Raw genomic sequence first — 14,909 nt, forward strand, 5'->3', positions numbered from 1 at the left:
TGAGCGCTAGCCGAGAATTATTTTTTGTGAAGCACTAATCACTGTGGAAGGTGCCCCTGCTATCCCAGATGTGAGAAGTCAGTCTGATATGAAAATAAGCAGTATTTGGAATGAATGTATTTGGCAGGGGGAAGGTGGGGCGGCGCAAGACCGTACTGACGAGTGAACAGGAGCCATTTTGTACCGAGTGATTCTGCCTGTGTGCATGTAGACAAACCAGGCAGCAGCATGAGCATGTGATTCGGTAAAATAACAAGCATTTACAATGCAATGGTTTTGCCTTTGTTAAAGTTAGAGCTATTGGCATTGCTCTTGACACTCTGAAGCTCCACTCTGCATTCTGAAGCTCCACTCTGCACTCTGAAGCTCCACTCTGCACTCTGAAGCTCCACTCTGCACTCTGAAGCTCCACTCTGAAGCTCCACTCTGAAGCTCCACTCTGAAGCTCCACTCTGAAGCTCCACTCTGAAGCTCCACTCTGAAGCTCCACTCTGAAGCTCCACTCTGCACTCTGAAGCTCCACTCTGAATCTGCACTCTGAATCTGCACTCTGCACTATGAAGCTCCACTCTGAAGCTCCACTCTGCACTATGAAGCTCCACTCTGAAGCTCCACTCTGCACTCTGAAGCTCCACTCTGAAGCTCCACTCTGAAGCTCCACTCTGAAGCTCCACTCTGAAGCTCCACTCTGAAGCTCCACTCTGAAGCTCCACTCTGCACTCTGAAGCTCCACTCTGAAGCTCCACTCTGCACTCTGAAGCTCCACTCTGAAGCTCCACTCTGCACTCTGAAGCTCCACTCTGAAGCTCCACTCTGCACTCTGAAGCTCCACTCTGAAGCTCCACTCTGCACTCTGAAGCTCCACTCTGAAGCTCCACTCCACTCTGAAGCTCCACTCCGAAGCTCCACTCTGAATCTGCACTCTGAATCTGCACTCTGAAGCTCCACTCTGAAGCTCCGCTCTGAAGCTCCACTCTGAAGCTCCACTCTGAAGCTCCGAAGCTCCACTCTGAAGCTCCACTCTGCACTCTGAAGCTCCACTCTGCACTCTGAAGCTCCACTCTGAAGCTCCGCTCTGAAGCTCCGAAGCTCCACTCTGAAGCTCCACTCTGCACTCTGAAGCTCCACTCTGAAGCTCCACTCTGCACTCTGAAGCTCCACTCTGAAGCTCCACTCTGCACTCTGAAGCTCCACTCTGAAGCTCCACTCTGCACTCTGAAGCTCCACTCTGAAGCTCCACTCTGCACTCTGAAGCTCCACTCTGCACTCTGAAGCTCCACTCTGCACTCTGAAGCTCCACTCTGCACTCTGAAGCTCCACTCTGCACTCTGAAGCTCCACTCTGCACTCTGAAGCTCCACTCTGCACTCTGAAGCTCCACTCTGAAGCTCCACTCTGCACTCTGAAGCTCCACTCTGAAGCTCCACTCTGCACTCTGAAGCTCCACTCTGAAGCTCCACTCTGAAGCTCCACTCTGAAGCTCCACTCTGAAGCTCCACTCTGAAGCTCCACTCTGCACTCTGAAGCTCCACTCTGAAGCTCCACTCTGCACTCTGAAGCTCCACTCTGAAGCTCCACTCTGCACTCTGAAGCTCCACTCTGAAGCTCCACTCTGCACTCTGAAGCTCCACTCTGAAGCTCCACTCTGCACTCTGAAGCTCCACTCTGAAGCTCCACTCTGCACTCTGAAGCTCCACTCTGAAGCTCCACTCTGAAGCTCCACTCTGAAGCTCCACTCTGAAGCTGCACTCTGAAGCTCCACTCTGAAGCTCCACTCTGAAGCTCCACTCTGCACTCTGAAGCTCCACTCTGCACTCTGAAGCTCCACTCTGAAGCTCCACTCTGCACTCTGAAGCTCCACTCTGAAGCTCCACTCTGAAGCTCCACTCTGAAGCTCCACTCTGAAGCTCCACTCTGAAGCTCCACTCTGCACTCTGAAGCTCCACTCTGAAGCTCCACTCTGCACTCTGAAGCTCCACTCTGAAGCTCCACTCTGCACTCTGAAGCTCCACTCTGAAGCTCCACTCTGCACTCTGAAGCTCCACTCTGCACTCTGAAGCTCCACTCTGCACTCTGAAGCTCCACTCTGAAGCTCCACTCTGCACTCTGAAGCTCCACTCTGAAGCTCCACTCTGCACTCTGAAGCTCCACTCTGAAGCTCCACTCTGCACTCTGAAGCTCCACTCTGGAAGCTCCACTCTGCACTCTGAAGCTCCACTCTGAAGCTCCACTCTGCACTCTGAAGCTCCACTCTGAAGCTCCACTCTGAAGCTCCACTCTGCACTCTGAAGCTCCACTCTGAAGCTCCACTCTGAAGCTCCACTCTGAAGCTCCACTCTGAAGCTCCACTCTGAAGCTCCACTCTGAAGCTCCACTCTGCACTCTGAAGCTCCACTCTGAAGCTCCACTCTGCACTCTGAAGCTCCACTCTGAAGCTCCACTCTGAAGCTCCACTCTGAAGCTCCACTCTGAAGCTCCACTCTGAAGCTCCACTCTGAAGCTCCACTCTGCACTCTGAAGCTCCACTCTGCACTCTGAAGCTCCACTCTGAAGCTCCACTCTGCACTCTGAAGCTCCACTCTGAAGCTCCACTCTGCACTCTGAAGCTCCACTCTGAAGCTCCACTCTGCACTCTGAAGCTCCACTCTGAAGCTCCACTCTGCACTCTGAAGCTCCACTCTGAAGCTCCACTCTGCACTCTGAAGCTCCACTCTGAAGCTCCACTCTGAAGCTCCACTCTGAAGCTCCACTCTGAAGCTCCACTCTCCACTCTGAAGCTCCACTCTCCACTCTGAAGCTCCAAGCTCCACTCTGAAGCTCCAAGCTCCACTCTGAAGCTCCACTCTGAAGCTCCACTCTGAAGCTCCACTCTGAAGCTCCACTCTGAAGCTCCACTCTGAAGCTCCACTCTGCACTCTGAAGCTCCACTCTGCACTCTGAAGCTCCACTCTGCACTCTGAAGCTCCACTCTGAAGCTCCACTCTGCACTCTGAAGCTCCACTCTGCACTCTGAAGCTCCACTTTGCACTCTGAAGCTCCACTCTGAAGCTCCACTCTGAAGCTCCACTCTGAAGCTCCACTCTGCACTCTGAAGCTCCACTCTGCACTCTGAAGCTCCACTCTGCACTCTGAAGCTCCACTCTGAAGCTCCACTCTGAAGCTCCACTCTGAAGCTCCACTCTGAAGCTCCACTCTGCACTCTGAAGCTCCACTCTGAAGCTCCACTCTGCACTCTGAAGCTCCACTCTGAAGCTCCACTCTGAAGCTCCACTCTGAAGCTCCACTCTGAAGCTCCACTCTGAAGCTCCACTCTGCACTCTGAAGCTCCACTCTGAAGCTCCACTCTGAAGCTCCACTCTGCACTCTGAAGCTCCACTCGGAAGCTCCACTCTGAAGCTCCACTCGGAAGCTCCACTCGGAAGCTCCACTCGGAAGCTCCACTCGGAAGCTCCACTCGGAAGCTCCACTCTGAAGCTCCACTCGGAAGCTCCACTCGGAAGCTCCACTCGGAAGGGGCAAAGATCGGAGCATCACGGAACTAAAACAAATATAAACAAGGCAGTGAGTGCAGCACCGCCTTAGCAGTGGGATAGCAGCCTTGATAACATCGGAGCAGCCCCTGCGCCCGGCCTCAAAACAATAAAGGCAACTCTAGAATGCAGATTTACCTGTATCCCGCAAGTGATGTACGCAGATGGGAAAGAAACAAATAGCAACCTTGGAGAGCTGGCGGGGCAGGCAAACACAGCATCGGGAGACGCAATATAAATAAAATAACAGCTAGTATCAAATTATACAAAAGCCCAACGTAACGAATTGCTCAAAAAAGTCAAACATCATGTGTACATGAAGACGCAATATAAATAAAAAAAAAAAAACAGCCACCAACAGATTAAAGAAAAGCCCCTCCATAGCGGATCGGTAAATAAACTCCAAACGCATCTGTTTATGCAGCATCACACAACCCACATGCCCGTAATATTAAACAAAAAAGTCCAGAGGCAATAATTATCAAGAAATAAAGATTATTTCAAAGTTACCTTGGCGGGGCTTGCTGGGCTTGCTTGTGTGCTTCCCAGGGAGACAGGAGATTGGGAAACGCGCGCGCGCGGCCGGCGCCGATCGCTTTCCAGAGCGTGCGCGTGACATCTCCTGTCTCCTGGGAAGCATAGCCGATGACTATAGTATCGCGCCTGCGCGATGCGCATATGGCTTCGCCATATGCATCGCAGGCGCGAGACCTAAAAACACATTGACAATATTTATTTGGAAGATCATTTGGTGTGCATATAAAGAACTGTTATCTTCCTTTAAATTGTCCCTTTAATTAGACTAATATGGATTTGACATAGAATTGTTACACAAAATGCTATCGTATCCTGGAAGAAATAATTTTGTTTAGCCTTCATTTTATTTCTGTGTTATCTGTGTCTTTTCTGCTCTTACAAATGTAATAAAAAGTAAAACTATCACAAAATACAATTTCCTCATATATTTCATTTCCATAGCAATTATTAAAAATATGTAAGTAACTTGTAACAAACTTACCTTGCACACGGTTTCTAGACCACATGCATTTTCCCCACGACAGGGAGCGCCTCCAATTTTTTCAACTCTACTTATGACACCAAGAGGAGCATCCAGGACAAAAGGAGAATCCTAGCCATTTATAAATGAAAAACAAAAGACAAATTAAGATGTATTTATTTTTTAAATGTATACTATCCATTTCATTTTTTTTAAAGGACCTACAAGTACAACATATGCTACCTCATTTTGTAAGCAGGAAGATATGTTTGAAGAATCCCAGAAGAACAATAATTAAACTTTCTTCAGCTTACTGTACATTTCTGCACATTTTTCTATGCAAAAGTGATGTAATCCCTCCTACTTGCAAACCCCTTATAAAGCTGTGGTCTTGCTCAACATGCCTGACTAGCAACTCCCAGAAGCTCCTCTCATGTACAACACACAAACTGCAAGCTTCAAAACATCTATCAAATGAAAATGACTGACATGCTAGCATCGGAGAAGCTGCAAACAAGGAGAACCCAACCATTACATTTATAACATTACATTATGGTCAGGTGACACATATGGCTTTAACTACAAGAGCTTCACAAGTGATGGACAGTAACTAGTCCACCATACAAGCACCCTGTGTCAATCTTACCCTTTCCATAGTTTTGAAATACAATCTGTAATTAGTAATAGTCAGAGTTCCTCGAATCGCACCAATGAAAGGGCAGATGTAAGTGACATCTTTTGCTAGAAAAACAAAAAAAAAGCAATTAGTCAGCAAGTAAAATGTTACAGAGCAGAAGTCATCCATACCCTAAAAGGACCAGGTTATTACTGATATCAACAACAGTGTCCAATAAAGTATCACGTAAACACAATATCATCGCTCAGTCAATACCTAAAAAATGTATTGTCATGGGGTATATCAATAAACAGAGATATGGCCAAGGAAAATCAAAAATAAATGTTTGCATCTGTTCATGCTATTTCAAATAATTATTAACAGCATATGTATAAACCACAGCATGTAATTAGTAATAAATATACGTTTCCCCAAAAAATATTGTCAGTGGCGATTTGGCCTTCCGTATTTTAACAGGTCCTCATCAGGGCAAAACAATGAGTGAGCACAAAGAGAAAAAGACTGCTGCAAGGAAAGAAAAAAAGGTGTGGAGGACGTTAGTTTTGAGATATTAATTCAACCAAATTTACATATAGTAAGCAGGAGTCCCGTCTTATCAGGGGTACTTGTGAGATGATGTTTAGGACAATCTAAAAGAAGTCAGTGATCCACCAGAGTGAGGAGGCACTCTTGAAAAACCCTGCTCCTGTAAAATAAAAGGGGTAATAAGCTAATTATGTATGTTCAGGAAAAATATGGAGAACAAGTAAAGCCTCATGGCAACTCACAGTAGAGGAGGCAAGTGGTGCCAAGAATGGGCAGAGGGAAACCAAGAAACAGTGCTGAGGAGTCACTATGTAATGCGGGAACCTTGGGATGGAGAGAGCAAAGGGAGAATTACAAATAAGTCAACACTTCATGTTGACAAACTGGAGTGGAAAACGGGGCAAAAAGAATTACCTGTAGAAGACACGATCCCCACTATATCCAAGTAGTGGTGCCAAGGTCCAAAGTATGAGTGAATCGTATTTCAATAATCGGTGCTTGAATTTGAAAATATATAGGCAGGCAGTGTGGCATGAAGCGCGCAGTGCAGCATGCACACACAGGGGAAACCACTAGAATGTGCACCCAAGGGTGAAAGGAATGCTGGGAAGACTTGTAGAACCCATATGCGGAAAGCACCAAGAACTGATAACACAGCATGGAAAATGTGTGCATAGGATTAAGGGGGGTGCACAATATGCATTCTGTGGGGTGGCGCAGATGAATAAAATGCATACAAGCGGAAGGAGGGAGAGATGGGGGAGGAGGGCTGGGGGAGTAAGTGAATGGCAGGCTCGAGGGCGCATCCACAAAGGCAACGTATTGAAATAATAGAACTTGCAGATGTGAATAAAAAATGGGAGAAGCAAGGGACAGTACTAAAGGACGTGTAGGATGAATAGACAAATCCACAAGTGTGGATCGCGGGGATTATAAAGGAAGATCCTATTGAATGGTGGCCCTACCGGATAAAATCAAATCATAAAACTATCCTATGTAGGGCTTACAGTCTAAAGACATGCTAGTCGAAACTGAAGTATTCATGCCATTATATTCAGATAGGGAATTGATTACAATAATGACCAAGTCACCTATAGAAGTCTGTTGATGGGCACATGTCAGAAAATCAAATAGATTTTCACTACTTGATAGAAATGGTGGTTAATGAACAACTTGTTAAATAAAATAAAATACTATTAAATTGGGATGACTAAAGTAGTGAACTCTGAATAATACAGGGTACATCAAGAAATGAGTGATAGTGTCAATGCTAGAAAGACAAAGCAGAAGAACTGTCCCACTTTGGAGGTCTTACAATCTTTTGTAAAGTCTATGGTTTGAGTGATAACCATACTACTCCATTCATGAAGTATATCTGGTGAAATGATTAAAAGCAGGATACACCTGATGTAAGTATTGGTGATAAGTGGTACCAATGGTTCAGATGGTAACCATAATATACCATTCATCAAATGTATTAAGCCCATTATTATTATATACGAAATCACATTTGGGAAAACCAGTGGCATTCGCACCATGTTAGTATTTGTGATAAGCTGCCACCATATATCATCGCTTGAGGTTGTTCTTGAGGTTGTTCTACAACCTTCCAAGTGAAATTCTTTCAGTATGATTGTGTGACACGAAATGGAATGCTGGGGCGGGGGAGCATTCTCTGATCTGCAACGCATATGACTTTTGTGCTGGATAATGCATTTTTTTTATCATTTAAGTAGTTTGTTGAATGTACGGTAGGCCACCTGGGCACCAGATGGCATATTTCACACTAACAGATCTACAGTTGGTGAATTTTTTCGGAGCATAAGAGATAGTGTCATGTTAGAAGTCTATGGTATTAGAGGTCTGCGAACATATGAGCAATTTTGGCATTTATATTGACCAACAGCTGGGGGTAAACCCCAACTAGTGATTATCATCTGGTATTGAGCAGGGTCAGAGCTGATTTGCATATAGCTGGGTCCAAAGTGAAGTGGCATTATGGCAAATTTTTAGGTCTCGACCTGATCCAGTGCATGCGCTGGTCTGGCCGAGACATTTAGAAGCTGCTTTTAAAAGTGCTAACTTGCCGGCCACCAGCTTGCTATTACGCGCACAAGAGCGTGCGCGTAATAGCAAGCTGGTGTCCGGCAAGGTAGCACTTGCGGTGACGCGTGTGCGCACCACTCGCATCACCACTCGTGTTTTTTTTTTCATTTATGCGATCGCGATGACTTTCGCGGCCGCGCGGCTTTTACGGGCACGTGGCCAATGCTTGTTCTGAATTACGATGCAGTTTATTTGCTGTTAGAGTAAAATGTACCCATAATATTTAACATGAAATAAAAAGCAAAGCTTCGAGACGGACTCACTAAACTATAGAGCATTCTAATGGCATATTGGAGAGTGAATGTAAAACCAATGTGGGCCCTATTCTTTACGAAAGTGACAGAAGTGTATTATTTTGTATTGAAACAGATTTCGACTTTCAGGAATTCATAAGAATTTACAGAAGTAGGCCCTGCAACCCGGAGCAATTGCAGGTTACCAGACGTGGACTTAAACTTTTGTGAAACCCATTTTCACTTGAGTAAATATACGTGCGCAGATTTGCACGTGAAAGTCTGTAGAGAGCTGCAAATGTTTTTTACTTTTTCATTTGTTTCGGGAGGAAAATATGTCCCTCTTCATTGAGAATCTACCCCCACCCTGAAAAATGTTTTAGTTCTGCCCTCATCATGAGTACATTTCTGACCTTTTCCATGGTTGTTCAGGCTATTGACGCCTCCTCTGAGTAGGTTTGTTCGCTCAAAACTCTTTATCAGTACTTCTTTTTATGGGTGAAAATCCAACTTTTGCATTCGTAAGCCAAACTTGCATGTGTTGCTAGCCCATAACAATTTTATGCTGGCAATACTTGGAAGAGTTTATCTGATCTTACAATCTAAATCTCCGTTCTTTGATGTAGCACATAGTATTTGGTCATATCTATCGCAAGCTAGGAAACTGTGGCACTGTGAAATGCAGTTAACTGCCCAAGTATTGCACATTGTGCAGGCTGGGTTCACGTACCTGGGGATCTACCTGACCACAGGTAGAAACGTATCCTATCAAAATAACTTACAGCGAGTGATTACGAACTTTTCGGACGACGCCCTTAGGTGGAAGACTCTTCCCCTCACAATCCTGGGCTGAGCTGCCATGTTTAAAATGATTACGCTACCTCGTTTTTTGTATGCCCTACAAATCAAATATTTTCCCCTAGACAGACTTTCAAAGTGATAAATGCAGAACTGCGCTCTCTGCTGTGGCTGGGAAAACAACCGAGAATAGCCCTTGACACGCTACAGAGAAATCAGTATAATGGAGGGATCTCCTTGCCAGATGTGGAGGCATACTACTGGGCTGAGCATTTGGCCCCGATAAATGAATAGCTCCATGCTTCAGCTGATCACCCTACATATAGATTAGAAAGGGACACCATGGCACACCGCACCAGTATACACTATTTATATGGGGGCACTGGAAAGAGACGATTACTCCCGGCCACACGAAGATAATGGGATGGACACATAAACCAACAAAGCAGACGCCAATATGGTCCTGCTCATGGCAGAAGGAGCTACATAAGCTTAGGGGTTTTGGAGGTTGGGACGATATAGGAATCATGCTAGGAGATTTGGTGGCTAAGGGGGACCTTAAACCCTATGGTGACAGAATATGGGCTAAGCCCCGCACAGTTTCTTAAGTATTCACAACTGCGTCATGCATGGAGAGCTGAGGTGGCGCTGTCCTCTCTCTTGTCGGAATATGCCCCGCTGGAGGGTCACCTGCTGCAAGAACAGATACCCAATAAATTTGTGTCACTGACTTATAAGACCCTGAATAATAACGCACCAGATAGATTGGGGAAGTTGAGGGCCACCTGGGAACGCGACTTGGGTGAGATGGATACAGTAGACTGGGAAACAGCCCTGATGCACCACAGAGAAGTTGCGATTAAATCCCGGCTACGACTTATTCAATATAAGATACTACACAGGGTTTATTATGATAGGGTTAGGCTACACCATATGGGTCGAGCCAGTGACTCTGGTTGTCTTCGGTGTGGCCACCCGCAGGGGGATTTCTATCATATCCTTTGGGGCTGCCCCACAATTCACACCTATTGGACACAGGTAAGGGGAGAGTTGAGTGAAGTGTTCGAGACAAAGCTAATGGTGGAACGAAAGTTTGTTTTACTAGGGATAACTGCTGACGTAGACCCGAGCAGCCCACACTTGATTTTTGCAATGCTGGCCTTGGTGGCAGCGAAAAGAGATGTGGCGAGGGCGTGGGCATGGGGGACCTCCTCAACTGAGGGAATGGAAAAGGGGGCTGGACTTGTATATGATGGCGGAAATGGTCACCTATAAAGGAAGAGGCTGTCCCCGGAAGTTTCGCAGAGTTTGGGGAAAATGGCGACGGTACCATGGTCTACATGGGGGCCTGGGATTGGACTGACACACTGAGGGTCCTACTGAGCGGGGCTATGTTCCAGGATGGTGGGGCCGGATTACGGGCCCTGGGCCCAAGGGAAGTTGTTGGACACTGAAAGAGCACTACAAGATGTTTTGCAGGCGGAGGCAGGATCTTGTGGTGCTGATCATTTTGATGTTGTCAATATGGATGGGGGGGCGGGGGAGCCAGGGTATGTGGATATTCACTTGTGACTTGCCAACTGTGTTTCTGTTGGTTGAAACTGCAAATAAAAATATTCCCCCCTCCCCCCCCCCCCCCTCCCCCCCCCAAAAAAAAGAATTGCACATTGTGAACACATTGTCAGAGAGGTGGCTTTGTAGATTTTCAGTTGGGGACCTATTTACTGGGACGCAAGTAGAATCTGTGCTCATTTGCAGGAGCATTTTGTGAAATCGAGTAAATGCTTAAAACAAATTTGACAATACAATTCACAAGACGCTTCCTCAAGCACGAGTATGTGCTTTAAAAAAGATCAGACTGAGCACGCACGCACCACTCCCGGGACAGCAAACACATGATTGCAGTGCCAGCAGTGTGTTTTTCTTTTACTTTTACTAGCACGCGTGTTGTCTCCAGGTATCCAGTACACATGGGCTCTGTGACTTGACATTCTCAGGTCTCTAAGCACATACTGCCACTATGTGTGATCCGCAAGGTGTTGTCTCCTCCAGGCACTGCCCATTCAAACTCTGGCACCGTCACACAGAAACTGCTCTGCCATTACTTCCAAGCAGTTAGACATCAGTAGTTAAAAATCCCATAAAAAGTCTTAGACTGCTCTACTTTTGTGGCATTGTGTCATCACAGGCACCCTTGGGAAGTACATAATACACTTTCTGGGGCACAGATAATGCAGACGTGCAGCAACTTCTCACATTTGTATGTTGCAGATGTGCGGCCCGCCCCTCCCCGTCTGATAATCGTTTCTCTTGAATAGAGCAGAGATGGACATCTCTCACCAGCCACTGACACAATCAGCATGTCAGGCCGAGCAGCTCCTCCTGAGGGACATGGTGTAATGTGACGTAATGATATCACAGGGACAGAGGAGTAGGCCACCGGACGTCATTGATGGTGACATGATCATGCTAGTTAGTCATTTTGAAACATGAAAAGTCTACCTCTATTGAGTCACAAAATGTCGGTAAGTAAGTCCTTGGTGTGACATAACTCATGTCTGGGGTGTCCCAACACTTCCGCGCCTGCCCTTCTCACTGCACATGCGCAGTGCTGCTAGCCTGTCGGTCTCGGGCATAAACAAGTACTGTCTCTTACAACGAAAGCAAAGGTCTTGACGGGTGCTTACATAGGCCTAGCCCTCAGGTGGTGTCATCAAATTACTGAGAAAAATTCCCCCAAAATATCAGTTCGCTCCCCAGGGATGATCTGGGCAGCTTGTGTAAAATGGGTCCCAAAGGCGAGACCTATTGGCTATGCCAATACTCCAAAGCTAAATCTCTCTCTCTAAACATCTCTCTCTCTCTCTCTCACACACTCTCTTGCTCTAAATCTCTCTCTCTAAACCTAATTTTCTCTCGCTCTCTCTAAATCTCTCAATTTCTCTCTCTCTCTCTAAATTTCTCTCCCTCTAAATCTCACTCTCCAAATCTCTCTAAATCTCTCTCTAAATCTCTCTCTCTCTAAATCTCTCAATCTCTCTCTAAATCTCTCTGTCTAAATTTCTCTCTCTCTAAATCTCTCTCTCTCTCTCTCTAAATATGTCTCCACCCCACCAGTCAGCCCACACCTTCTTCTCAATTTGTCCTCCCCCTTTCGGCATTGTCTCACTTTCAAACTCATCCAGAATCTTTCATTACTTTCCAACTAGTGCTTTGAAACCCGCCGGGTGGAGTTCGCACCCTTCTGAAAAGCGTACCCAGTCCAGGTGAGTCGTTGTGTTAAAAGGGGACCGAGAAGTGGGATGTAATCTTGAGAAAATCCTTATTTTCTTAAATGAAAGAATTAGCACAGGGAGCACCTTTGTGACATCCGACAGGGAGCACTGTTGGTTAGCTGTTTCTTCGATTTATCACTAGGGGGCTGATGTACAAGGAAGTGCCGTAATGCGGCAACGCAAGCCCCTTGGCTGTGCCACGCTGCGGCCCTTCCAAAGCACAGGAATGCAACATATTTACAATTATATGTCGCATTTCTGTGCTCTCCCCCCCTCTCTCCAGGCATGGTGCAAGGATGCCTGCGTCATGGAGAGATTTTTTTTGTGCCACTTCCTGCACAAAAACAATCACTACAGGCATTTTTCTCTTTGAACACTGTAGAATGCAGCACACATTGAAATAGGAAACAAGCATTGGCATAGCTAATAGGTCTCTCCTATGGGACCTAATAAGTATTTAGTTATCCAGCACAATATCCTTGGTGCAACAACATCAACTGTTGCATGGTTAAACACTTATAATGTCCCAAATGAACTGAAAAATACAGGGTACCAAATGTATTTTATTTACCATAAGTTACTCTTTGGACAAACCTTCTCCAACATTTGTTTACTGTTTGGTCCTTTGCTAAACATAATTTACTTCGTAAAAATATTTTAACAAAGATTATATGTTGTTTTTCTGTGTCCTTGTCTTGTGTGTTTTTAATATCACTTGTCTATGCAGACTCCAGGTTCTTAAACAATGAAGGCTTCTTGTGCCAAGACGCACTATTCAAACATTTATCAAAGGGTGGGCCATTCCTGGGCAGTTATTGACCGGGGTGAAGTCAGAGGGACAGAGGACACAAAAATGTTTGTTAGATGGTATGTTTTTCATGAGACTGGTAAAATGCATTGTATTGAATGCCTGGTTTTGGTTGTGACTATAAAAGGTTATAAAAAGCATGATTAGTTATTTTTTCTACCACACAATTCACTTATTGGTGGTGCGTTATTAATTTTATGAACTATAGTGACTACTACGGTGACGTAACCCTATGGACAATGCTGATTGTTTTGATCGATTTGATGAACCATTTTTGAGTAGACCGTTTTTTTCATGGAAATTATAGTTGCTGTAAATTAAACAAGCATTGGCATAGCCAATAGGTCTCGCCTTTGGGACCTTATAATTGTGTTTATCCATGCAACAGTTGATGTTGTGCACGAAGGATATTGTGCTGCATAACTAAATACTTATAAGGCCCCAAAGGCGAGACCTATCGGCTATGCCAATGCTTGTTGTTAATTATCATACAATTTCTAAGGGCAACTTTAAATATAATTTTTCTTTTTAAGTTATGTAACAAACAAGCATGATGCCAGCCATTAACTGAAAGAAAAAGTATTGGAAAATTAGTGTAAAACCATTATGGTCAACATATAAAAAAATTATTAGGGCACCTTTTAAAGTGCCTTTGTTTACGGGATTGATGACACTGTTTCGATAAAAGGACATATTAACGTTACTTGCGGCAAATGTTTCGGTATCCTAAAACTATTAAGGCTCTTTCAATGGATCCCGATAGCCTGGCGGAAGACCATCATCCAGGCATTGATTACTAATCGTTTGGACTATGGCAACGCACTCTTTGACTATCTTTTTACAAGATTACAGATAATCCAAAATGCTGCACCTAAATTAAACTGTAATATGGATAGGTTTAGCTCTGTCTGCCTCGTCGTGTTCAACATCTTTGCATTGGCTAACAATGCAAAAGAAAGCTGGCTTAAAATTGCTTTGCCATGCTCACAAGGCCTTGTACAACACGGGCTCTGAAATTTTACGGACCAGAGTTGAATTGTTGAATTTTATAAACCCTCCCGTGACTTGAGATCCCGAAATTTAGCCTTAGTCAAGACCATTAGAATAAGGAAAGCCAGAGCTGGGTGGACGTTCATTTTTGCCTCTGGCTGCAGTCCAGTGGAATGCCCTTTCACTGGACTGCCGCCTCACCGTTGATCATTTTCAGTTCAGAAAGAGGTTAAAAACTCAGCTGTTTTCGATTTAATATCCTCCTGTTCTGAGCTCTTCTTTGTGAGGTTCCCTCAGCCGAAACATTGTGAGTCATACAGTGCCGTGATATCCCCTGGGGGGTGATGGTTGCGCTCGATAATTGAATAAATAAAATGCATTTAAAAAAGAAAGTTACTAAAGCACACTTGCATTTCTATGGCCTTGCACTGGTGCAGATTTAAGATTTGCAGGAAATCACCAGTTTGCAGAAGTAGGCATAAAAACCATCTCCTATCAAACTTTTTAGAATTCTATGTATGTAGGAGCAAATATACACACACATTTATTTGGCATTCCATCATCTACATGGAAAATGCAAATTCCTATGTCTAAACTTTGCTTTCTTTTTTCTCCTGCCCCATCCTACATTTCGAAGGAGGGAGTCCCTTCCCACCCTGAAAAACGTTTATTCTTGTCACTGACGTGAGTACATTTCCACCATCAGCCCTAATCCAGAAGCCGTCAAAGCCCGTTTCTCCATGGGTATATTGGCAATTTCGAACTGGATGGCTGATAACTGTCTCCAGTTGAATCCCGGAAAAACGGAAGTTATGCTACTGGGGAAAGCTTTGGCTGGCTGGTCAAACGAATGGTGGCCTTCGCAGTTGGGTGCAGCCCCTGTTCCCAAACAAGGTGTCAAAAATCTTGGCCTGAAACTGGACCAATCTTTAACAATGAAGGACCATATAGCAGCTACGACGAGCTCTTGCTACTACAGCCTACGACTACTTCGTAAAATTCTCCCATACA

The 14,909-nt window shown here is 45.1% G+C and overlaps 1 protein-coding gene across 2 annotated transcripts in view; it reads right to left on the bottom strand.

Annotated features, from left to right (window-relative positions):
- Window positions 1-14,909, bottom strand: part of MTMR2 (myotubularin related protein 2) — a 530,987-nt gene that overhangs the window by 297,879 nt on the left and 218,199 nt on the right. For both annotated transcript variants that reach the window (XM_078656989.1, XM_078656988.1), the window contains exons 3-4: window positions 5,173-5,267; window positions 4,548-4,658 (exon numbers count right to left, since the gene is read on the bottom strand). In XM_078656989.1, coding sequence (XP_078513115.1) covers window positions 4,548-4,658; window positions 5,173-5,267 — 206 coding nt within the window. The remainder of the gene's footprint in view (window positions 1-4,547; window positions 4,659-5,172; window positions 5,268-14,909) is intronic.

Source organism: Lissotriton helveticus, chromosome 8 (assembly GCF_964261635.1).
Source record: "Lissotriton helveticus chromosome 8, aLisHel1.1, whole genome shotgun sequence".
Classification (NCBI taxonomy): Eukaryota; Metazoa; Chordata; class Amphibia; order Caudata; family Salamandridae; genus Lissotriton; species Lissotriton helveticus.